The 27046-nt window shown below is 38.5% G+C and overlaps 1 protein-coding gene across 6 annotated transcripts; it reads right to left on the reverse strand.

Moving 5' to 3' along the window:
* Positions 1-4960: 4960 nt before the first annotated feature.
* TIAL1 (TIA1 cytotoxic granule associated RNA binding protein like 1) lies at positions 4961-26824 on the reverse strand. Of its 6 annotated transcripts, none has more exons than XM_042960127.1 (13): positions 26619-26824; positions 25892-26546; positions 18908-19004; positions 13799-13948; positions 13514-13568; positions 13273-13360; positions 11303-11378; positions 10029-10137; positions 9620-9715; positions 9435-9519; positions 9079-9202; positions 8597-8736; positions 4961-7767 (listed from the first exon to the last, which is right to left on the reverse strand). In XM_042960127.1, the coding sequence occupies exons 2-13, from the start codon at positions 25921-25923 to the stop codon at positions 7641-7643; spliced, it is 1179 nt and encodes a 392-aa protein (XP_042816061.1). In that variant the 5' UTR covers positions 25924-26546; positions 26619-26824; the 3' UTR covers positions 4961-7640. The 6 variants fall into 6 exon arrangements, with proteins under 6 accessions (XP_042816061.1, XP_042816063.1, XP_007084925.1 ...); XM_042960129.1 differs by lacking the exon at positions 26619-26824 and adding an exon at positions 23682-23763 and having other exon boundaries at positions 25892-25947; XM_007084863.3 differs by having other exon boundaries at positions 13799-13897; positions 25892-26823.
* Positions 26825-27046: the final 222 nt, after the last annotated feature.

The following is a 27046-nucleotide window of genomic DNA, read 5'->3' on the forward strand; positions in this document are numbered from 1 at the left end:
TAAGTGCAATGGGAAGTTATTGAGGCATTTTCAGGCTACATGTTAGTAGGTGCTTTTTAAAAAATAATGCAACGGTTACAGAATAATCTCTAAGATTTTTTTGCAGTAAATAAAGAAAGGTGTGGTACAGGGTACTCAACATGCTATCGTTTCTAGGGAAAAGGAAGAATAAACGATATGTAAGTGCGTATCTCTGGAAAAATACAGGACACCAGGAACACTACGGGCGCCTCTGGAGATGGGAACTAGATGGCTAGGAGAGAGTGGGAGGAAGGGTTTTTACTGTGTATCTTTTTGCATCTTTGAATTATGTATCACACCTAAAAATTACCTACGGAGCAGTAAATTAAATTAAAAATTAAAGAAGTCACTCTGGCTATTGTGCCGAAAAGACTACAAGGGTTAAAACTTAGGAAAGATACCAGAACAGTTAAAAGGAAAAAGACTGATGCTATCTACCGTCGGCAACGTGAGGAGTAAGTGCAATTTTCACACGCTGCAACTGACGCAACCATTTCGGGAAACTGTGGGGCAGCACCTCCTGAAACTCGCCAGACACACACGGCAGAACGCCGAATTCCATCCCCAGGAATCTACTCAACGGAAACAAGTATGTGTGTCTCCCCAAGACAGGTATAAAAATTCATTACAGCACTAAACATTAATCCCAAATGGAAAGCCAAGTGTTTTAATGAAGAGTAGAAGGGATAAATTGTGGCACAAACACTACAGCACTGAAAAACGCGGCTGCATGCAGCAGCTCACAGCATTAAGATCGAAATCAGATACAAAAGGATACATACTGCTTAATTCCGTGCTTATATAGTTTGACAATAAGCAAAGTCATCTATGGTCACACAGACCAGGCTACCAGTTATGAGCGGGGGAGAGTGGAGCTAGCCAGAAGGGCAAGCAGGCTTCTTGGCTCCGGCAACGTCGTTGCCCAATTTCGGTGACGCTCGACTGTTCGCTTGGTGAGAGTTCGGAGCTCTCCGGTGGAATGTTCTGATACATACGTATGTCTAGGAGGTAGAAAGCTCCTGCAGACGAGCAGAGGGAAGACGGCAGCTGGGCTGGGGGAAGAACAGGGAGCGGGTGAAGAGAAGACCTATAAATGACAGGCTTTTGTTGTTTCCGCTTTTGCATTTTGTCACCGATCTAGTTACGTCTAACGAAATCATCAGCAAATTCAATGTCAACACAAAGCATTTGCTTGAAAGAGGCAATAAATTGGAGTAAGGTTATAAATACCTGTGGGTAAACGCAAGCAATTTCCAGGTATGAGGACTTAAAACTTTTGACAGCACAGCTACATTCAGGGCACATTTAAGACCCAGCCGAAAACCAAGAACATAGAATATAAGGTCTTCGATAAACATTTACTCTTCAGGATAGAAGGGCAAGCCAAATTTTAAATAAAACGCTAGTTTAATCGCGCACTCACACGGTGGACACCATGCCATCAAGGGCCAACGCTATTCAGATGGCTTCTGTTCCTGCACGAGTCTTTCGTAACTTGTTTTCTCATCCTGTTTTTAAACGACTAAGAAATTGCCTCGTGCTCTAACCAGTTTGATCAGTCGGTCTGCGGCAGCACACCGGACTTTCGAAGTCTATGTGCTATATATATACTTGCCACTTTCAGAATCTCAACTGTGTCACTTCCTATGGTTATTTCCAGGTTGTCTGTTCTACCCAGATGCTGCCTGTCCAGGAACCCAATTCTGCCCTGCTGGTTGCCTCTCTTCCTAAAAGTAATCCTCCCTAAATTATCTGGCACCACGGCCCAGTTACCATTCTTGGAAGAGTGTTACGCTGGGGCAGCTATGGTTCCTGCCTGGTGCACCCAAGTACATTACCATCGGGAATACATCCTAATCACCTGGAAAGATGCTTGGCAAGCTATACTGGGTAGTGATTACAGAGATCACAGACTCCCAAAAAACTAGTTTTTCAGGAAAATACGTGACCATGGCCATTAGGGTTTTCTTTCCTAGACAAGAGTTAGAAGGGGAAAAAAGGAACCCATGCCAATTAACTTTCAGATTACATTCATCCACCACCGTGGAGCCGCAGAATCTGCATTTTGACAAGCTTCCAGTTGATTCCGATCAAGTTCTACTCCAGTGGAACACCAGCTGGTGTCTGGTTTTAAGAGGGAGACTAAAACACGTTTACCTCCACTTCCTCCATCGCACTCACGGCATTCCACACTGACTTAACATCTACCACGTGCCAAGCACACTGTTTCGTAAGCCCCAGGGCTCGGGTAGTTATCAACAGAAAATCCCTGCCCCCATGGAGCTTACATTCTAATGGAGGACAACAGACAAGAACCAAAGATACAAAAATGGCAATCTGGAAATGGAAGTTACCCATTTTTAAAAATAAAAGATTCCCAGTTGTAATACTACGTGTGGGTTTTTAATGGTATCTTAGTCCCATTTTACTAAAAATGCTCAAAGGCAGTATTTCAACACCACAGCATGTGCCCAACATTCTAATAGACACGTAGATACATCAATAAATACACATGTATTTAGGGACCTGAAAAATGATCAGGACCCATAAAATAAGACAAAGGTGTTGGTAATATTTTATTTTTGAAAACCTGGTAAGTCTCTTAAGTCTTCCTGGTAAAATGAGCATATGGTCTTAAACTATTTAAGTATCAACACTGAAGCCCTGATCACAATGGTTTGCTCCTGCCCAGGGCTGTCCGTTCCCACGTCAATACTCTTCCCAATTAAGGACCTCTGCCCCCTTTATTATCCTAGTCACCACTCCAATCCTAGTCCCAGTCCAAATCCTCAGTAAACAGATAACCAAGTATGAGCCATGCCATATGCTAAAAATATGTGTGACCATATGCTAAAAATATAACCTAGCCAAAGGAAACTAATTGTTTTTACAAGTTTAGTCTGTTTCAAAAAGAAGCAAACTAAGATTAGACAGGCATTCTCAATTTTGTTTAGCTATGTGAAGATTTATGAATTAGCTTTATTTCTATGAGCAAAAGTAATCATATAAAGCCACATATGAAACAATTCAACTCACAACCCTTTAACCAGTAAAATGAACTGTGAAAATCTAAAATGTACACACTGTTAGTATCAACTTTCAGAACAAGGTCAGCTGCATATGGCTACGTTATTTCATGCATTGTGTCCAGATGGTTTTGGACTTTTCTTCACTGGTATACCAAAACCCAAGGAAGGAAGATTGGAGAAACACACAGAGGAGGGAAAACCAAAACCAAAACCAAACAAAAACTCACAGCTGGGCAAGTTATGATATCAGCTGGCTGTTTATAGCAAAACCTGAGTTACCTCAAAATGCAATTTCCCGGGGCGCTTGGGTGGCTCAGTCAGTTAAGTGTCTGGCTCAGGTCATGATCTTGAGGTTCGTGAGTTCAAGCCCCATGTCAGGCTCTGTGCCGACAGCTTAGAACCTGGAACCTGCTTCAGATTCTGTCTCCCTCTCTGTCCCTCCCCCATTCACTCTCTCTCTCTCTCTCTCAAAAATAAACAAACATTTAAAAAACAATAAAAGCAATTTCCCAGTATCACCTGATAACTAGGTTCTCTGCAAATACCGGCCAGTTCACCAGCACAAAGCAAAGTCGCAACAGGAGATGTGCAGGTGAGCGGAGCCCAGGTGCAGGATCAAGTGGACGGCTGTACCACATGCCATTACTTTCCGACAAGCAGCTACCCTGCCTTCCTCAAACAGCCAGCCCAGAGCACTCCAGTCACATTTGTCTGGCAGACTTTCCAAGCTGACTGCAAAATATTAGATGGATATCACTTTCCCAGAGGAACAACTCAGAGAAACAATGGTTAGTGAATTACAAGAATACAATTTGGAAAAGTTAAAATTCAGCATCTGCAGTAGAGCTGAGAACACTGAGGAAATCATTTCATACATACCTTTTGTCAGCCATTACCCTCATTGACATTGTTTAAAAACCAAACCGTGAATGCCATGTGGATTAAGCTCTCTTCCCTCGAATGAAATCCTTACCAGATCAAAAAGCCAATTCCCATTAGTGCCTCCACTCTTTTGCCCAAGATTACCAAAAAAACCCAACTACACATACTGCCCCCTTCATTTCCTAGATATAAATTGAACTTCCTTCGCATTTAGGCAATTCTAAAACCACTCATTCTTGCCCCAAATGAGATGTTTACACAAAGTACCTTGTGAATTATTTTCTAGCCTATCTGCATTAATTGTCAAAATAGACCCAATTTAAGTAGACTGGGGCCCGGGTTTCATACTAACCTGTACTAATTAACCACAATCTGGAATAACACATTTCTTTGAAGTCGTAATTATTCACATAATTTCCTTGTTTCAAAATAGAATAGATGGCAATCTAATTCATAGTAACCTATTTGGACACGGTAAGTAGGACGCTTCATTACTACACATAGAATTCGTTATTTAACAAAACCTGCTCGTTTGGGCCACTTAAGAGAAGGCTTATATAAGCTAAAGTCTAAATCATTTTTGCATCTTTCCAATGCATACTAAAAAGATGTAAAATGTATTCAGTGGAAGCCCAAATGCTGATTTTTAACTAAGAGGTAAGATTTAATTTGAGCATACTTGCTGGAAAAGTGTCTGTAGACATTTTTTTCTGTTTGTGGAGTGCAACCTTTACTCGTGGTAAAACAATGGTTTCCATTGTCTGGGGATTCTAAATTAATGGAACTTTATTAATATTCAGTAGAGCACACATTTTTAGAAAAATGCAAATTTCTATTACTCCATATCCAGAAATTAAATTTTAATTCAACAAAGCTAATGGGACTTTTGACACTTATACGGAACACAGAAATAGATCCTGAATATATGTGTATTCCATACACCTTACTAATAACTTAAGACAAAATTGCTTATTTCATGGCAGCCTGGAAGGAATAATTAAGTAATAAACGACAATAAGAAAAGCCACTTATCATAGAGTCTAGTCTTTATTGAAAGACTTACTTCAACTGTGGTTTACAGCTTTGGCTTATGTTGGCCAGTCATTTTAGCCTCTCACTGCCAGCGACATAAAAATCAAGTGGGAATGGCATGGGGGAAGTGCTAGGAGAGAGCTTATTAGAGCAAAGAAGATGGCAGTCAGAAACACATCACCAAAATAAATCTCAGAATCATCAAGAAATAAACATTTTCTTGCACGCCAAAGAATCTCTGCATTTTAACGAACATGGAAAAGGCAACGATTCTTAGGCTTAAACTGATCAAGATAGCACTGACTTCACTTTGTTATAAAATAGACTTGAGTCTGTGTTAGCTTGACAGTTGTTTTAAAATGGTGCGTTTCATTTGGATAAGTAGCTTTGTATTTTAAAAACCATTTAATATGAAATAACTTCCATTAAGTGAACTGATCATGAAATCTTTCTCTCTTTTGGATTGAGACGAAGGACACTTCAGTAATATGTTTACTATGGCGACATAACTAGTCTGGGTAATTTTATTCAATCAGAATATACAACCAGGAAAACACTGCAGCTACATGGAGCTGCTATTGCAAAAAAGGTATTTAATTTACTGGCAGACCAAAAAAGGCGAACTGAGAATATTGGTATATTAAAAAAAAGTCTTCAGTTGTTCAAGTTTCACATATATTCAAGAAATTTTAAACTAGGAAGCATAATTGATATAATGTGAGTGTTCTCCTTATAAAATATAAAGTAACTTTTCCGTAACATCCCCCAAGGACACTAGCCATAAACAAATAATAAGGGTAGATTTTACACAGAAGAGTGTCACAGGACTCCTGCGGTTAACACTAAAGTGCCGTAACAAATCTGGCCCAACGATGAGCTTCAGACCCTGCAAATATTCACGTTCAATACATTTGACTGTTCTCCTAAATGGGGGAAGAAGACAAATAATACCAAAAGTATTGTGGTCACCAATTTATAAAACCATTGTTATTTTAAAGCTAGTTGTAAGACTTCAAAAGTTTAAAAAATAGTCATTTGTGGGTATTAATTGCATCTTACCACGTAACTGGTAAGGGTTTTCTCATCTTGGTGCCCAGGCCTCAAAGCAGCATTTCAAACACAATGCCTAAACATTTGCACCCTCTAGCTGTCAGAAGTCAAATACATACGATTTTACCTTGGGATAGAACTTTGAGGCTGATTTTATCCACATAGCCTGAAAAACACCCCAGAAGCAAACTTCAGTCTTCCATATCTACCTAACTGGTTCGTTTACAAGCTCTGCACACATACAACTCAGCCTCTGCTCAGGCTTGTCATCCCATGCACACGACCCACAAGGAAAACAAGTTAAATAAAAATAAAAGTCACAACTCTGTGTACTACTTAAGCTGAATATCCAATTATAAATTGGTACATCAAACTGTCTAAATAAGATGTTTTAGCAATCTTGTTAAAAAAATTCTTGGGCAAAATATATCTAGTTTTAAAAAACACCCCAAGATTTTTTAAAAACACTTGTACTATACAACTTATAGGAACCTTGAAATAGGTTTACAAGGTTTTAATTAAGGTATTTACATACCAAGTGATGTAAAGAAAAAGAAAAAAAAAAAGAAATCTAATTTCCAATGACATTTTAAAATGTACTAATGCATCAAAGATCAAAGATTTGTATGAAATTAAAATTAAGGCCTTTTCTGTATAGTAATTTGTATAATTTTAATTTTACATAGTAGCCAACCTTGGAAGTGTCAGTCTTAAACATTCTTATCAATCCATTGCATTCAATGCAGTGGAGAGTGTGAAGTGTTACTTCAAATAATTACATTGCTGCTACTTCTATGTTGAAGCATGCTTTTTAAACACTGTAGTTATTCAAATATTTACAATGTATATCATTTTAACTTCATGTAAAAGCACAAGTATGACTGTCTGATTTTAATACAAACACCATACTTGGAATTTCCCCCCAAAATGAAATGTAATTTACTACAATTTTAATAATCAACACTTTTTAAAGTTTTAAAAATATGTCTTAAATGTGGACCACCAACATTTGCTCAAGTAACTCAGATAATGCTGTTCCTTATTTAGCTTGAAAATTTCTTTATCAGTCTGGCTTCGGTTTCTTTAGGCATAAAGTATTTCCTCCAAAGCGACTCCAAAATCATGCAATTTCTTCCAATATCACACTTTTTTCCTGCTGACTTCAAATGTGGTCCACCTCAAGGGAGGGGAGGGGAGTATCAAGGTTCAGGATGAACTTATGTGTGATTCCCAGTTTTTCACGATCCTCCCTTTTTTTGCTCTTTTAAAAACACAGTGAGTTAAAATACTGAACAGCAAGATAAAAATGGAATAGTATCTAAGAATCAAAACGTATTACCCATTTCTCCTATTATATCAAAATTTGTAGTCAGAATTGTCTTTATTGACTTTATTTTAGTTTTTGTACACAAAGAAAAATCATGTTCATATCCATCATGAACAAAAACTTAAAAAGGCAGAACTAGAAGACATGTGTCCTTCACCAAAGCAAAGCTGTGCTAAAGGTTCCAAACATTTCAATTTTTAAAATAAATATTTTCATTTTCCGATGTCTACTTTCATGTCTTCAGAGTGTCACAGGAAACTGAAGCTATCATGAATTACAATTTTGTTTAGAGTCCCAGCTCACTGTGTTTGGTAACTTGCCATACCATATCCAGCTTGGTTAGGAGGAGGTATTACAGGGGGAGGAGCTTGTCCTTGGGGAGGCTGAGCACCAAATCCACCCATCCAAGCAGCAGAAGGTGATTGACTTGGGGGAAACAAAAACAAAAACATCTTGAGCAAACAAAAGAAAAACTTATCTATACATTTATACAAAAGTCAAGCAGAGCCTAATCACAGAATAGACAACAGGAAATCAACACACCTACAACAAAGAGCAAAGAAAAAGTGATACGCATCCACGTATATAGAATACATATCCCAGGATTAGTCTTAAACTTTTGTTAAGATAATCACAACTTAACACAGTAACTTCTCTGAAGAATATCTCAAAACTGGTATTTATAAACTGACAGATCATCTACCTATCCTGTATTGCAAACATGGGACATCAATTTAAGAAATTTAAAAAACACAAGTTCATGTTGGAAAGAGAAGAAGGAACGAGTCAAAAAAAGATCTGGGCTGGCCTGGGAAAAGGTGCAAAGGACCGACCTACTCTATGAACAAACAGGGGACAAAAAGGAAGCTACTTTGCATCACATAAACCTCTTAAGACTTCTCACACAAGCCAACAGACATAAATCATTAAATTTCGGAACACATCTAGGCAAAGACCTTTTCCACGCAAAAATTAACAAGGAGATAAAATAGATTAGAAACGTCAGTGAAGTTCTACCAACTGCTGATAGAGATGATAGGACACACCAAATGTTACCCCAACCTTCCCTTTCACCTACATAATAAAAAGCAAATGTTTAGCACCATAATCACTACTCGTAAGGTTTCTATAAGGCTTATAATGTCAAACAGTCTGATGAATTTACTTTAAATAGATTCTCCCTAGAAAAAGACACTTTTTATCTCTTTTGTCAAAACCGGATCTGTTTCTACACTGGAAAAACCCAACTACTCACTCTACTCCGAATCCTTGCTGGTTCCATGGTTGCCCGTATACTCCGTAAGGCGGGACTTGCCACCCATTTGCCATATACTGTCCGTACTGCTGTGGGTTTCCATAAACCTGGCTCCACTGGCCCCACTGGCTATAGTCGACCTAGGAAAAAGCAGAGCACTGTTTCAGGGGCTAAGTAAGAAACACAGGATTTGAAGAAAGTGGGAGACAAGGAAGAGAAAAACTAAGTAAGCACCCTTATGTGAATAGGACTCTGTTATTTATCATTGTCTAAGTTTATTGGGGTGGTGACACCTGTGGAAAGAAAGTATTAAGATTCAGTTAATACCGCAAAATAATCACTTTTGAAAAAGCATTAATAAAATCAACTGAAAGCAGCTATAGGCTTTTATTTTCTGTTTGTTTATTTTACAGAGTTTCTAAAGCTTTTATGTAGATATGTAAGACGGAAACCTTAAAAAGTGCTGTGAAAAATCGAATTACCTGTTGGAAGTTTTTAGTCATATCAGGAGATTCTTTACCCCAATAGCATTTAACAACATGTCCTTCAATAGTAGTGCCATTCACCGAAACAATGGCATGGGCCGCACTTTCATGGGTTGAAAATCTAAAAGAGGAGGATATGAGGTTTTTGTCTTTTTTTTAAAGAACTTATTTAACACAGTAAATAATAGAAAGTCATTAGTTCCTATCTGTCAACACTTGGTGTAGACAGAACTTGAAATAAGTTCTACATTGCAAAGAAGTACTAAAGTAACAAACACTGACGCCTGAGGGGATCAAAGCATGTAACTGAAAGGAACGGGTCAAACAGGAGTACCCTGTAGGTAGGATTTTACCTGACAAACGAATAGCCTTTCTCTGGAAAAACTCTTATTTCCATAATTTGTCCAAATGGCGAAAAAGTCTGTCTCATAAGCTGATCTGAGAAACAAAAACACACAAATAAAATACTTAAGGCTCAGGACCCCGGTACGACGATGCAGCCCCGCAGAGAAGGGGAGGCGACAAGCACACACTGTACCTGTTAACCCAGAGGCAATTCCCCCACAGTACACAGTACAATTTTTTGGACTTGACTGGTTTACTACATCTTCAAATCTCAACTGCTTAGTGTTATCTATATGCAGAAAGGAAACAAAAATGTTGATTGTACATGGAGTATAAAACGGATTACGACATACTGTTAAGATACGCCTCACTGGGCGAGAAAATACAATTTTTTTTCTTGACACTATGATTTGATCTATAAAATCAGCTGGTTCACTGCTCCAAATATACTAATTACCAAAGCCCAGTCACTATCAGAAAATTAAATTCAAGATGAAAAGAGGCTTACAGTACTAATTTAAATTTTAAGAAATTAAGACCACGCTAATTCATGATTTTGTGACATATCCGTAATCTTAACATACATAGTAGACAAATCTTACTTTCTTGTGTACTTTTAGGTGCAGGTGGTTTACGTGTGGCCCAGTTGGTTCTGATCTGACGACCACCCAACCACTGACCTCCCATATGCACAATTGCATTTTCTGCATCCTACAGAGAAAGAACAGAAAGAAAGAGTAATTACAGACACAGAAAACTGTGGTATATAAGACTCAGTAAGATGAAATAAAATGCTGGCACTGCTGGATCCAATAAATCTTTTCAGTAAATGAATTCGCTAAGCACCCTAAGTATACAAACCTGAACTAATATCACAAAACAATGATCTGAACTTGGGTGAATACATAAAAACTATCTTTATTCACAGCTTTCAAATTACAGCCTTTTTAAGCATTAAGGGAGCATAACTGAAGCATCGTAATTCAAATACATGAGGAAAAATCATAATCGCACGGACTACCAAAACAGGAGAAAGCAGGACTCCCACAACACAGAGCTGTTCACAAATATCTTAATTTAGTGGTTGATCTGAAATGTAACTTTTACCGAAGAATATACAGAAACTCTAATACTATGGTCTAAATTACCTACCCCCAAAAAATCTACATTCTAGTAGCAACAGATTATGGCTGTGACACAAGCCTGAAAACTCATCTTCAAACAGAAGATTTCTGCATTATGATTCAGAATGCTGCCAATAAAGCTGAGTTTAATTATCACAACTAATGTGAATATGAATCTAAGCAAAGAAAGAATGCAACTCCTATTCTCTGTCTTGCTGCTTCAGCCACTTTGATAAAACGTAGGTAATTTAAGTTGCTGAAACGTCTAAAATGTTAATACCAAAGCCTGCTTTATTATTTGATCTTACACTCAGTGCAAATGCTTAGATATTTTGGTAACTCTTTCTTAAAGAATTTAGTTTTCTTTTCCATAATCTGCTATAGTCATTAATATCCTAGCTACAAAAGGATGAATAATTTAAAAGTTAAAATGAAGATTTTCATGGTTCAGACTAAATATAATTTAACTTCCCTCCAAATTCTGAGATGAGCTCGTATGTCCTAGTCTTGAGCCTGACTTCCAACACGTCCTACCTTTACCAATGCATAAATGCAACTGCAGTAATACTCTTCCTTAAAATCAGTCTATCTTTTTCCAGTATTTATTTCCAAGAAAAAATTATTCTCTACTACTAAAACATACAAAATTACACCAAAAAAACCTATGGCAGTCAACATCTAAAAATATTCAAGATTCAGAATAATTAACGACTAAATTTTTTATGAAATTTACATTAAGTTGAAAAACATACCAGTTTGTTATAAAAAGATACAAAACCATAGCCTTTGGATTTTCCAGTTGCCATGTCTTTAACTACTCGGGCATCCCTGTGAAAAGAAGCACAGCTAAATGAGGGAAGTAAGAGTCATCCTCAAAATAAAAACTAAAAGGAACCACACACACTGTATTGTGAGCATTTTTTTAAATAAAATTCCAGTTAGCCCTAATTAACTACTGCCATTCCTGAACTCTCCCTAACGCTTCTTTACCTGTTAGAAAAAAGCAGTAAGACAAAAACATGTAATAAACATGCAACCTAATCAAATAGCCTGCACTTTCTAAACTAAATGCTCAAATTTGAAGATTAATAGGAACAATAGTTTCCTTTTCTAATATTCTATTGGCTAGTGTCCTCTAAGGTTTACTGGCTCTATAAATTACTGTAACAATGCTAACTACTTTACCATGCAATCTCTAAATAGTTAAATGTCTTCTGCCTAGTGATACAAAATATATGAAATATTAAAAAATTGAAAAAGAGGTAAAAATAGGAATTAAAAAGGCATACATGGCCTGTTAACAGATTTCTTTATTTTTCTTGGTCAATTCTCTATCATCATTTTGGAGTTTGGGCAGCTGTAAATTTTGAAAAATTGACATTTTCAGAAATTTAAGAAAGGAGAATAAAAAACTAACAACAATGCTAAGCACACCAGTACGAAAACAACAAATTTACACAGAAATTTTAGTGAGTAAGTTAAAATGATTGGAAATATAGAACTCCACTGAATATAGAATGTTAAAATGTAAATACTAAAATATGTATATATAAATAATGTATAATAAGAATAAATAGAAATGAGAAAAAAATCTACAACTGAGTTCCAGTGTGCACAGTTCCTTGCAGTTAGCCTTCAAGATCCTGTCCATTCTTATGAGCAATTCTGCAAAATAACCAGAATGCTATTACTTTTAATTGTGACTTGGACTTTAGAAAAACTGCAGGTCTCAGGTATAAATAAAGATTGAAAAACAGCAACCTGTATTATTTTTTATATTGATTTTTAAAACAGTACTACTTACCACATTTAAAGATTAAAAAGCAAAGCAAATATCAAAATAGAAAATTAAGAATTAAATCTTTCTTTCAAATAAATCTATAGAACAACAAATTGTATACAGAAAAGTATTGTTGTTCTGAGTTGAAACACATTCCTGTAAAGTAGTACTACAACGTTTAATTTAAATCTACAGGAAGTACATAAACATTACACGAATTTTAATCAGAAAGATAAATTGTGATAAACATTTTATAAAACTTATAAAACCACTTTTAATTTTCCAATATATTTGATCATGTAACACATAGTGAAATTTGAGCATTAACTTTGCTAAAAATCAAACCACATTTGGGCCCTAACTAGCAGAATCAAATACCACTAACAAAGAAACATCTACTAATTAATCCCACATTTATGGCTCAGACAATGAAACATTTTAATATTGTAACAGTACTACTTTTGAGTTAAAATATTAAAACACATTTATCATTATAATTAAACATGTACATTTCCAATTCAACCACAATATACCCAAGGATTTACCTACTTTTCCCAATTTATAATTCCTTCTATAAAAATTTAATACACAGCATACATCACATTCACTTTTGGTTAACCACCAAACTTTAAAAACATTTGACAGAAAGTTGGACTTTATAATAGGCTTTACCACCCAAACATCTGCTTCAAAGATAACAAACAGAATCACTTAAAAATTTTTAACATATTATACACAGGATTAGATGAAAACAAGACCCCAAAACACTGAAATGACATTAACATTTTCAACAACATCTACTAATCAAAAAAACAAAACAAATCAACCAACAAACAAAAAAAATCACACTAACTAGGGAAAGAAAATCTTAGTTCCGGTACAAGTTAATCATATACAATTGTGCCTATCACTACTGAATATAGTATTGATTGTGATACTTACGATATTTTACCAAAGGGGGCAAATGCTGATTTGATATCTTCTGTTGTAATTTCTGGACTCAAATCCCCAACAAACACGTGGAAGTGATCTGAAATCAAAGCATTTGGTAATCAAATACTTAAAGTCAGCTCCTAAGCCTTTTTCAGGTAACACTAAGGGAAGAGAAACCCTATTTAAGCTGGTAGCGCTGCCGGGATAATTTGAGAACTCTTCCACAGTGAAATGCAGCAGAAGTACTTACTGGAAGTATCTTTTTTCTGGCTACTTGGTGTTGTTGCCCAGTTTACTTTGACCTCCTAAAAATAAAGATTATATTTAATACAATTATTAGGCACGTCATTATGAATTCTAACACTTACCACTTATTAAATCACTGATAATTTTTGTAAAAACACTAGGCTGAATAAAGCAAAACCATCACTCAGCACAGCTGAATATTTGTTTAAAAACTCGCTAAAAAAGAATACAAGCTAATTCGCCATGCAAATATACACACTTGTGAGGTGCCATCATTCTGTTATCTTACCTTTCCCAAAATTTTTCTCCCATTCATAGCAGCTAATGCAGCAGCTGCATCTCTGTGTTCATAAAATTCCACAAAGCAATATGGGTCATTGCTTGTATGCTGCAAAACAGAAAATCCAACAGAAGAGTTGACCCTTCTGCTATCGGGTTGCTGAGAAGAAAATCCAGGAAAAAACATTACTGACAGCTAGGAATGTACAAGGTGAGATTGCATCAGCTTATGAAAGCCTAACACTTATAAAAATAAGATTTATAGCTACACCTGACTTTGCACCTCAGAATACTGTTGTACGCAAACAGAACCAACTGAGCGCTATAGAATCAGGACTATCTCTGTTAAATCAAAATACAGAATGCTGGTGAAATACGTTAAATATAAAACAGAAGTTTATATTAGACCAAACAAAACCTTAAGTTTAGATCTGAGATAAGGACCACTCCTTACCACTGCTCTTCTCTCTCCCAACATTATTCCCAAAAGGATGAATTCTATTTATGTATCATAATCCTTCCTAAACTATATCCATGCCAAAAAAAAAAAAAAAAAAAAAAATATATATATATATATATATATAAATGAACCAACTTTACAAACTTTATTCCTGATTGAAACTAGGATTTGTAGTACTACACACGAGGAGATGAGATTATGTATTTCTTTTCTGGATAAGGAATGAGAATAAAAATGGAAAAATTTCACATTTATAACCAGCTATTGAAATGAACTCCCCATCTTTCAAAATATCCTAACGAACAGGAGACTCTATTTAGTCTTCAAAGACCAGAAAAATATACTAGTAATCAAGAAAAGAATTTCTGAAAGTATGTCTTAATAAGATATGCCAAGACAAAGCTACAATTTTTAATCACAGAAAATAAGAAATCTTTATTAAATATGTTCTACAACATTATGCTTGAAAGTAGTTGGCAAATAGACATTTATAAAGACAATGAGAAAGTATTACCTAAGTTATAGCAACTTTATAATCTAACAGCCAAAATGGAAATGAATTTTATAAAACTGCAACCTACACTGAAGAGCCGCAAAACCGTACAAACACATTTCTGCATAAAGCTAAAGCATTCATCACTGTTCAATGTAAAATGTCCTAAAAAATTAATACTATTTAAAACATGGAATTCTAGTTGCACTTACAAGGGGTACAAAATACCAGATAAAATAAAGATCTTTTCAACAACCACTGTTTTTCATTCCAGGAAAGTTTTAGAAGAAAAATCCAAAATAAGACGTCTAAAACAATAGTGGCGAAGCAACCAGAAGGCATTTCCTTGAGGGAAAAAAAGTGTGATCATTAATACTGACAAGAAAACTATGGGCTCTCATACAAAATCCTATTGTCGTAGCCATGTGAACTCCGTTCTTAAGAGGTACAGAAAGGAAATGGGGAAAAGATTCCAAAGAAAAACATGCATTTAAATTCCTCTTATAAAAGAGTTAACATTTACTGGTAACATTCATTTGTAGAAATGATTTAAAGGTAAACAGCAAGCTAAAACTATGCTATTCAATTTTTCATTTTACTCCCATCTCTTCTGCCCTGATGGTCTTTAAAGAAAACACTGGTAATTGTAGCAAAACGTACAGGGGTCCAATGGTAGATCCATAACAACATAAGGCTTTAGTAAATTAGCCTACTTCTGCAGACTGACTTCAAGCTTATCTACCTAGTAGCAGGCCAACCCCATTCAATGTATGAACTATGCATGTGTACACACACACACACACACACACACACACACACACCCACCACACTGCCTTTCATCTAAGATACCACTGATCTGTCACAACCCAACTGTCAGAGATGTTAAAATTTTTTAGCCTTAGAATCACTAACATTACATTACAGTATATGGAGAAACCTAGAATCTAAGATAAACACTATCTAAAGTAAAAGACCATAAAACTAAAGGAAAAGGATTTTTCACATACTAAAATGGAATCTACGAAAAGAAAAATAAACGCCTACATAGTCAGTAGTACAATTCATGCTCTTTGGAAACTTCCCACCTATGCCACCAAGGGATACTCTAAAAAAATCAACTATGTCCCTACCTTAATTAGTATTGTCACCAATTTTTGTTGGATGACATAAATGTCAAGACAGAGAAATAATGAGACTTTACAACTATCTACAAGTCTGAATGTAGGAGTAGAATATGGATGAATTATAAAAAGCCATTTCAAATCCCTCTCCCCTCAAATGGCTGATTGTGCACACAGTTTAAAAAGGGTACTATTAAATATTTATCAAATGTTTCTCCAAAATCTGCTAGTGACTCTTTCCACTTTCTCATACCCCATTCTCTCCTGAACCCACTCCAGTCAGCTTCCTACCCAACCAGGCCAATGAACCTTTGTGCTGAGCCCACCAGCGACCCTTCTGCCACCTCTATGATCCTTTTTCTGTCCTCATCTTGACTTTCAAGCAGAACTCAAAACAGCTAACGACTCTTTCTCCCTTAAATATTCTAGTTTAGGTTCCACATAGCCTCTTGGTTTTCTGGTTTTCTCACTTGGAGGATCTTTCAGAAGGTAGTTTTCCCCCTTCACTCAAACTCTGAACATCACCCTAAATGCGGAGATGCTCCAAGCACTTGGACCTGAGCCACCCGACTCTTCTCCATCAGCAAGTACTCTCTGCAGATCCAGCAACCAGATCTCATCTGGTCCCACAGGTTCAAATACCACTGCAAGCTCGTATCATCAGCACTGCTCTTTCCGTTTCTCCAACTACCTACATATAAAGTCCATTTATTTGTCTAACATGCACACCTTCAATTTAACACTGCCAAAACAGAACTCCTGATTCCCACCACTCCCCTCACCCATCCTGTGCCTCCTCTGACCATGCCCATTTGAGCAAACGAAAACATTACCATCCACACAACTGCAAACAAGAATCTTAGTGTCTTTCTTGTCTTCCTTCCCCATATGTCCCCGCCACCAATCCAGTCCTATTGATTCCACCTCCAGTTATATTCCAAACCTACCTATTTCTATTTCTACACCTACCACTTTACAGACAAGCCCCCATCATCTCTTACCTAGGTGAGAGAAATAAACCCAGCTGGTTTCCCTCCTTCCATTCCTGTCCCCTACAATCCATTCTCCACGACAGTCATTCTCCAAATAATTTTAAAAATGCAAATCAGGGGGTCCCTGGGTGGCTCACTCGGTTAAGCATCCGACTTCAGGTGTTATCTTGTGGTTCGTGGGTTCACGCCTTGCATTAGGCTCTGTGCTGACAGCTGAGCCTGAAGCCTGCTTCGAATTCTGTGTCTCCCTCTCTCTCTGCCTCTCCTACCCTCATGCTCTCTCTCTTTCAAAAATAAACAAACACTAAAAAAAATGCAAATCGGAGTAACTCCTTACCCTTCTTAAGACTCCACCATAATCAGAATAAAATCCAAACTGTGTGCCACGGCCTGGAATGCCCCAGGTGGCTCCAAACGCTGCCTGCCTGCCTCTTTACTCTCATTTACCACCACTTCCCTCCACTCCCCAGGCTTCAGCCATCCTGGTCTTTGGTTCCATGAACTCACCAAGCTCATTACCAGCTCAAAGCCTTTGTATCTGCCATTCCTTCTGCCTCCGGCTCTTAACATAGATGGCACCATCTTGTTATTCTCATCTCAGATCAAAGACGTGACCTCTTCCCTTACCACCTACCCTATATTAGCACCAAACCTCCAATCCCCATACAGACCTGTTTTATTCTCTTCATAGCTTTTATCCCTAAATGCAACTATCTTGTTTACTTGCTTTGTGAATATTCTCAATGTATATGAACTCATGGGAGTCGCCTTTATCTGGCTCTCCACTGTATCCCCAGCACAAAGTAAATTTTTGATGAATAAAAGGATGAATGAATGAAGGAATAAATAATCAAACACAAGAAGTAAAGAAGAGATACCAGAACAGAATGATGATTATTATTAGTTAAGAAAGAAGACCAAAAGGCCAATTTGCTTTACTGGTTTTTCAGAGTTCCCCTTGCAGGGCATACACGAACTCCTGGGCACAGCTTCTGGCCCCTGCCGAACACTCCTGCCTCATCTCCTGGCATTTTTTCTGACCAATCTCCTTTGGAAGGCCAGCCATGCTAGGGTTTCTACCTTCCCACTTCCTATCAAAGTACTCCTGTTCCCTCTGTCCACCAGGCTGGATCGATGTTCTTCTCTCACCCAGAATCCCTTCCTCTGCTATCCTTCAGTTTCAGCCCGGACATGGACTCCTCCCAGAAAGCCTCCCCTCACCCCAGACCTTACCGGACCTCGGTGCTCCCACAGCACTTGAAGCTGCCTACTTCCACAGCATTTATCATCCTCTGTCATTAGTGCCTGTTAACTCCTCTGTCTCCCTCATTAGGTGGTAAGATTCTACGGGGCTAAGAACTGTCTCATTCATCACTGTATCCCTAGCACTTACCAGAATGGCCGGTACGTAGTACACAGTCTAAAAAGTGTGTGGGTGAATAACAAAAAGGAAGACAAGAACGAACTGAAACACAAATCTTTGGGCACTGCTACACAGTCTTAACCAGGGAAGTATGAAAAGAAAGTTTTCTTTGCAAAAAGGGAAAGAGGATTCTTGCCCTAACAGTTTAATTCCAATCTGGGTAAAGCTACTCAGTTATTAGTATTTATTAAAGATGCTCAAGATGCGTGGTGCCGCAGCACACACGCAAGGGGCTAATGTGCTCCCACATACACCGGTTCCTAACCTTTACGTGTGTGTTTTCTGAATCCGTAACATTCCTACCGGAAGCGTATGCAATGTCACCTAGTTTTTCAACACTCTGAGATAAGCTCTAACAACTTTTACAAGCGGAATCACTTGATGACAACTATATCCTGAAGAATGACCATGTGAGAGGAACAGCACACAAACTTTGTCCTCTCAAATAAAACTCCTTTCTAAACCTAGTCTGTCAGCCAAGTCAAAGTAATAAGTCAACACAACAAACGTGACCCTCTCCATCAGAATAAGTGAGGCTTAAAACGGTATTTTTAAATGATACTAATCAACTCATGTATTTCAAAACGGTAAACATCATGCTGTCAGCACATGGAACTGGGAAGATCTTACCTCTGTTATCATTTTACAGCTTTTACAGGGTCCAATCTGACTGAATAACTGAAGTATAAGGACTTCTGTCACATCTCTGGAGAGGTTACCTACGTATCTGTTCAAGAAGAAAAGAGTACATTATCAGCAATTTCCTTTCAGCTCTGGCTCTAATGCATTATCATTTAACTCAACACCTTTTATTTCATTGTTAACTTCCTGCCTTCAATAACATTTTTCCAATTAAGCCTGATCCTATGAAAGTTAAGACTAACCCTTATTTAGGAAAGCAGCAATTGTTCTCAGGCACTAAATTAGGCCAGTAAAGCACCACTTCACACGTTTATAAAAAAGAAACCAGTGTTACTTTGCATACCCCAAAAGCCTATTATTCTGTAACCTATGTATCATTTTCTCATTTTATTTGTTAGAAGAAAAATAATAAAAATTTAAACCAGTCTCAAAACAACTACAATTTATGGATGTAAAACACAGTTCAAAATGTGTGTGTGTGTGTGTGTGTGTGTGTCTGTCTCTCTCTTTCACACACACACACAAAATACCAAAAATACTGATTGATTATAACACCTGATCGTAAAGAGATATGAAACTTAAGGTGAGTTTATCTTAGAACCCCAACTAAAGCAATTACACAAACAAAGAACAGAATAAAGGTTAGAGCAAAACAGAGATTGGAGGGCTTTGTTCTGTCTTGCTAAATAAAGATTTATTGATATGTCTTCACTGTTTTATTGTAGGAAAGCAGGGCAAAATCGTAAAATTTCCTAATCTAAAATACATCAGAAGCAATAAAATACATCTTTATATAGATAACAAAGCAAATATAAGATTTCTTCAGAAGTTTGGAGAAAATTAAGACAAATCTAGGTAAACTTATACTATTTAAAAACTTGGGATTATTTGTTAAAATTACAAATTGAATATATGTATTTTTTATAAGAAATTCTGAATACAGATAAACTCAAAAGAAAGGACCACCACCACCCAGAAATGACCACCGGGTTTCTCTTGTCCCATGGATTTATATTAATTTAGCTTAATAAACTGCCAAACCTGTAAGTGTTTCTGGTACTTGGTGTATAATTCCTAAAACTCACATCTGTTATGAACAATCTCATAAACCCAACAATACTTATAAAATTTAACATAGTTTCTCCTGGAAATTAAAAAGACATAAGTTTTATTTTCCTAACAATAATATATAACATCTGGAAACTGAGTACTGAGACCAAAATAAGCCTTGCATCTATGGTTACCATATTAAATACATAACTGCCTTAAGCTGGAACATTTTGAAAAGGAAAAATAAACTGAGAAATTTAAAGTGTAAAAAAATTATCTGATTAAGAATGAATAGCAAGAGCGCCGGCCGAGGTAGCTCAGTCAGTTAAGTGTCCGACTTTTGATTTCAGCTCAGGTCATGATCTCACAGTTCATGGGTTCGAGCCTGTGTTGGGCTCTGTGCTGACAGCAAGGAGCCTGCTTGGGATTCTCTCTCTTTCTCTCTCTGCCCCTTCCCTCCTCTCTCTCTCCCTCTCAAAATAAATAACATTAAAAAATAATAATAATAATGAGTAGCAATTCAATGAGTTCAGCTAAGAATTTTCATTGCAGTGGGTACTTACATGCTCTAAAACTGAAACACAAGTCCAATGTTACTTAAGCAGAAAATTAAACCAGGGACAAACTGGTTTAGGTCTACTATGCCATCTTTTTCTTATAATTAAAGTAGAGCAGACCTATCGGTAGGCCATGGAGTGACATACTTTTTCCAGCAGTAGCAAAAGGTTATACGATTATAAGCTCGTCAGACAACTGCCTATTCATTTTTAACTCATAGGGGTTTGTGAGCCTGTATCCAGGGAATAATTTCTTTTTGTACAAGGTAGAACTATCTATAAAGAAAATGAACAAGTGACCGTGGTCTCCTAAATGTTATATTCATTTAACCTAAAGTGCTAGCTAGTTCGTTTCTAAGAGAATACAAGAGGAAAGGATAAAACTGATTTTCACATACTGACACTAATAACGAAGTTAACAGAATCACCATTTTAATATAATAAAATTTAAATAACTTAAACGGTTTTAAATTTGCGTTACTGTTTATACATTGATTTGTTAAGAAAAAACTGCATGGGCATTAATTACCTTCCACACCTAACAGTCACAATTAAAGCTGTTACTGCTTAATAGGATTTTTATTCCACATCAACATCTTTCGAGTGAGTTATACATTTTGAAGAATTCTAGGGGCACATTTAGATACAGCAATTTACATTTCAAGCACTGATGCCAAAGAGCAAAATGGTAATCTAAGTTTAGAATGTCATGAAATACAGTAATTCAGTGTTCAGGTTTCCTACTTTTTAAATATCTCCACTAAAAGTTCAGTGGTAAAGCAGCAAACTAAATTCCAAACACTAATATAAAAAAGGACTTCCATGACAACACATAGAACACCTTAGTTTACCAGGATAAAAAGGATGTAATTCATCACATAATTTCACCTAAATTTCACCCAAATCTCAGACTGCCTTCTCCTTTACTCGAGTTCTACAACTCATTCATTTGCAGATGCCTTCATCCTTCCTAATACTCAATAGGGAAACTTCCTATAGCTTTTAAAATACTGTAGTACACAGCTTAAGTACCTTGCATTATCGTAAAATTTTTCCCAAAATAAATACTAACAAAAATACTTAAGACAGATGTTCAACACCTGACCTGGAAAGAAAATCATCTCTTGGCAATACACTGAAATGGTATCTTTTCTCTTTCTAAATTATAGTTTCTACACTTCATTTTCTTTCTGTTCTGGTTAAGAAGTAGTCAGTGTATTCTAAAGTTCCAAGTGTTTAAATACATACATAATTTTTACTTGAAGAACTTACAAAATAACAGAAAAAGACAAACGGCTCAAATTCTTGTATTGAGGTCAATACAAAGAGTAAACACTTAGAAAATTCCAAAACAATTTTTTACTCAAGAAAAAAAAAAGGCATACCTTAGATCTATTTTGTCTTCTATGAACAGGAACTGTAGGCACTAAAGCACTAAAAATGGAAAATGATGCTTTTATCCCTAACATAAGGGTTAAAATCCAATTTGAGACCAGAGACTTGGCAGTTTCACTGCAGGCAAAAGTTCACATTGCCAAACTACTTCCTATGTCCAACTGGGCAGAATTTTAAGTTAAGATCATGCCTCTTCAGAAGACTAATCAAACTTCTTCAACACTGAACATGTTCTCACTCTGAAGAGTTACCAAGGTTGAAATTAATTACATGCACTTTTACACAGGCTACCTATGGCTAAATTTCCACGAAAGTAACATTTTTGCTTTTGTTCTTGGCAAGTTCCTATATGAGAAGATTTTATAACAATATCCTTCAATGGGCCTCTAAAGAACGGATCAATTTGTCAGTATTGCATTTGAGGAAGAGGCACAGGGGAGGAAAGGTCCGGGGCAGGGAGGGTGGGGGGTTGTCCAAGTGAACTGACCACTACATAAGGGATAGCAGCACACATACACACACATTTTAAAGAGACAGAGAATATGATTAAGTCGAACAAGGTGCTTAATTACAGTCACAATATAGCCAAATCCATTGTATAGCTAGTCAAATTTATAACAGGATCTAATAGTTTCTTCTGCTATTGCCCTCAGATGTGCAGATTATACTCTAAATCACTGCTCTATTTCCTCCTTTTTTGACAGCCTCTAACAAAAAGAAAGAACAGCCTTAAAGGATGGCATTGCATAACACGGTGTAATCCCAGATCCACAATTCCGACTCATTTTGGTGCATCAGATAAATGAAGGAAGTTAATTAAACTATAATAGAACACCATTATAATTTAATGTTGTATTATATATTCAGATATACCATGGATGAAATCACTGCACTCAAAAGCTACCCACAACACAAGCCTGAAACGTGGGTCCAACACCAGATTACACAGCATGATCTCATTTGTTTTTTTAGATCACAAGTTATCCCATACATATAACCCCAAGATAAATGTCAAATAAGAACAAAGAACATCAGAAAACAGACCTTTAAAGGATAAATAAACTTTAGGCTGAACATCATCAAAGCAATTCTATACCACTTTAAATACCATCAAATAAATTAGTAATACTGTAGGTAATGAATATTTAAAGACCTACCTAGGCTATAAACACCATATTGTTTTCTGATGATAGAACCATATGTCTTAGCTTGTGTGTGTCTGCAGGAAAAAAACCTCACTAGTAACACACAGGCATTTTAAGGAAACAGTTTAAGATAAGTTTTGTTAAGAGTACATTCTTTTAAAACATACTAGCCACTTGAAAACCTAACCCACAGATCACAATGTAAAATAAAAGAAGGATCTCCATAAATAAACAAAAAGAAATCCTACTAGATGTCAACCTCTAAAAGTCACGTTCAAAGTTTCCGTCATGTTACGTACACCTAAAACACTTTGAGGGGAATTATGTAAAATGAACACTTAGGAAAAAATAATATGCATTATTTTTATTAAAATCTGATAAAAAAAATCCCAATTCCGAAACCTTTGCTTTTATCTCAAAATTCTACATATGAAGGTTTTTTTTTAACATAGGTTTTAAAAAAAAGGTTTTAAAAAAAGATATAAAAATCAACAGACCACACCATGTATGACAGTCATGTCTGCTCACAATTTTACATCCCTCAGGACTTAAAAAAAACAAACTTAATACTAATTTAATGAAAAGAAGTATAATCATTGTAAAATATTTGAGTACCTCTTGTGTTCCGGGCAGTGAACTAAGTGCTGCAGGGGTAAGACCTAGGAAGATGTAGCAGTCCTTGTCTAAAAAAAAAACCCTTCCCATAGAGAAGAGTGGGAGAAGGAAAAAGGAAGACAGAACAGTAAACATGTACTAGCATACAAGTACAACTAAGCTCAAGAGGTTTCTTTACTCACATGTACACATGTCACATATTCTTAGACAACTGTAAACAAAGATGACTTAAGTGTGTTTCAGAGAAACAAGAGGATATTGGAGAAAGTAGAGGTAAAAAATAAGTGACAAAGTTAGCTCGTTAGTCAACTGAAGAAGGGTCCAAGGTCTGAGGGAGACGAAAAGGCAAATGCAGAGATAGTTATGGGAATTAAAGGTAGTGAAATGGCATATTATTTAGCCTGACAAAATCAGGAATTCCTCTTCACAAGGAACATATAGATACAGTTAATGAGTGCGCTATGAGAATTTACCAATTATTCAGTAGCTATTATGATGCAGTGATGACATTTCAGATGTTTAGATTCAATGTAACTTGTATCTTTGTTAAATACATGCTGGCTGGGCACTAAATCCAGCTTTCCCAGATGCTTCCATCAAAGCACACATGGCTAAATATCCAGCCTTGGCTTCAACAGATTTTAAAGGGCAAATTTCAAATTGTCCCAATTCTCTCTTTTCTGGGAAAAAAAGGTTGGAAATGGGAGACAGCACAAAACATAAATATAAAAATTCTCCTAAGCAGGCTTTTCACTGAAGCATTCGATGGGCTAAAGTTGGCTGTGAACTCTCAAAACAGGATGGCAAATACTTTGGTGAGACATTAGAAAAATAAGATTACAAAGAGTGCAAGCCCACCCTCCCTCAGGTCCCCCCCCCAAAAAAAAAAAACGAAACAACAAAACCCAAACCAGTATCAACATCGTACACAGATATCTGTCTTCTTTACTATCTTCTCTACTTTGGTAGAAGAGATGAGAAGCTAGTCAGACTTCCTAAGTACCCATCCACCTTCATCTATTCCCCAAAAAGTAATTTCCCCAACAGACAGCAGAGCCAAGTGGACTATGATCATATCAATACTAGGCAGAGGCAAAAGAAAACAAAGCAGTGATCTGACTCCTTGTACTGGAGGTAGGTGTGCTGAGGTTCCAGAGGCTAGGAAAACCGAAGGTGCCCAACTGAAACACTGATTTAGAAATTACTCAGACTTTTTAAAAAATGTAGAAAAAAGAAAGGAGTGCCACACTATCCGGAAAGGAATGCAAATGCTGAGTCATCACTCTTCATTAGGAAAGAAAGGAAAACTGGAACAAGCGGTTGGAAGATGAAATTCATTCATTAGATCGGGCTTCAGGTAAACAAGCAACAGCAAGATAGAAGAAAAAGCGCTCAGAAGACACACATCGAATAATGGGTAGACATCATTTTATCCAATTCTGAAGGTCTCAAAGCACAAAACAGATTAGGAGGAGGCAACACCAAAAGAGCAAAAGCAGTTTAACAACTGGTTGTCAGTGTAGCGTAGGTAGCGCTCAAAGTAAACTTCCAAGAAGGGAAAGATGCTCCGGTGGCAAGAGGCATCCCTTTTGCACTTCAAAAGTAGCGGGCGCTTTTCGAGTGTCTCTGACAGCGTGGGCGGGGGCACGTGGGGCAGAAAAAGAGAAGGGACTTGAGTGGAGGAAGAGTGTCCAGCTCCCTCGGAGAGCTTAGCTTGGGAGAAGAGCTGGGAGCGATGTAGCCGGGGACGTGCAGGGCGAGAGTGGTAATTCCTCGGGGCCCGCCGGGCACGAGGCTGCGGTCCCACCCCCGGTCCCACCCCCACCCAGGCCCTGCCCCCGTGGGGACCGGCAGCTCCCGGCCCAGTCCAGGGCCCCCACAGCAGAGGGGGACCAGGAGCCCTCCCTGGCCTGACAGCCCCTGCCGTGCAGAAACCCGGCCTAGGAAGCGCGTGCAAAGAAGGGCGCGAGAGAAAAAGGTCGAAACAAACCCCAGACCCCAGGAAGCGACTGTTTGGGGGAAGGGAGGACTTCCTTCCCAAGGAAAAGGGGACAGAGGAGGAATGCACTTCGCGTCCGCGCCACCCCGGAATCCACCCCAGGAGCCGCCGCGAATCCCAGCTTCGGCCCGGCTCTCTTGCTCCCTCCCTCAGCGTCTCCCGCGGTGCCCGGGCCTCTCGGCGTCTGGCAACCCCCATCTCGGGTACTCACAGAGTCCGGGGCTGCCCGTCGTCTTCCATCATGGTGGGTGCGACGGAGCGATCCCGGGACAAGGGGGAGGGCAGGGCTGGGGAGGGGAGGGGGTGGGGAGGAAGGGGAGGGGGGCTCCGGGCACCGGCTGGGGACAGAGGAGAAGGCACCAAACCCTGCTCTCGGGCTCTCTCCCCCCAGCCCGCTCCGGACACTGCGCTCCAACCAGGAGGAGCAGGAGGAGGAGGAGGATGAACAAAATGGCCACCGCCACCAGCCAGGCAGGAAACGGGGCAGAGCGCAGGCGCGGCCCGCCAGGTCACCGCTCAGGCCAGCCGCGACGGCCTGTAAATGGGATAACTGAGTGGGGAGAAAAACGGGCCGCTAAGGAAACCCTGTGCCCAGTCCCGACGAATCACGTCGTCGCTGTGCGCCTGCTGGCCGGCTGAAGCCCAGCCAGCTCAAAAACAGATCGAGTGAAAAGGGAACCGCCGTGAAGCTGAAGGTTCTGGGAATTGTGGTCCTGGAGAAAGAGGGAAGCACTTCTCCAGAGGACTTCTGGGAGTTGTAGTCCACAGGAGACGGACACCGCCCGCAGCGCCCTGGGTCGCGAGGAAGAGACTTCTGGGTAGTGTAGTCGTAAGTGAAGACGTGCGGCGACCAGGAAGTCGGCGTGCTGGAAGGAGAGGGAGAGAATAAAAAGCGTCGTTGACAGGCGGGGAAACGGGATGGGAAAAAAAATGCTGACCGGGAAGCAAACTACAAGTCCCAGAGTGCCTCGTGCTGGAGGCTGGCCTAGGACTGCTCTAAGCATGTTAAGGCCCTTCAGTTGGCTCAGCTTGCGCGACTGCTCCGCCTTCGTCCAGCCTGAGAGCGGTTTCTTCAACTGCGTGTGAAGCAGTGCTTTGGCTCCGCGTGGTGTGTGAGCCGGCAGGCCCTTCTAGCCGTGCTCTACTCATCAAAACAGCCGATCGGTGGACATCAACCGCCGACCCGCGCGACGGGCTGGAGGGGCCGGGGTGGACCTCGGGTCCGAGCTGAGCTGGGAGCCGCGCTCGCTGGGTCCCCTCGGGCTTCCCGTGGTCCGGTCGTGTCTTTTCGGCATGTTTTCCCGCAAATAGGTATTCCTAGCCTAGGCAGGCTGTTTGTAGATTGCTTTGTAAGTTTACAAGGTTT

The sequence above is a fragment of the Panthera tigris genome, chromosome D2 (genome assembly GCF_018350195.1).
Source record: "Panthera tigris isolate Pti1 chromosome D2, P.tigris_Pti1_mat1.1, whole genome shotgun sequence".
NCBI classification, from domain to species: domain Eukaryota; kingdom Metazoa; phylum Chordata; class Mammalia; order Carnivora; family Felidae; genus Panthera; species Panthera tigris.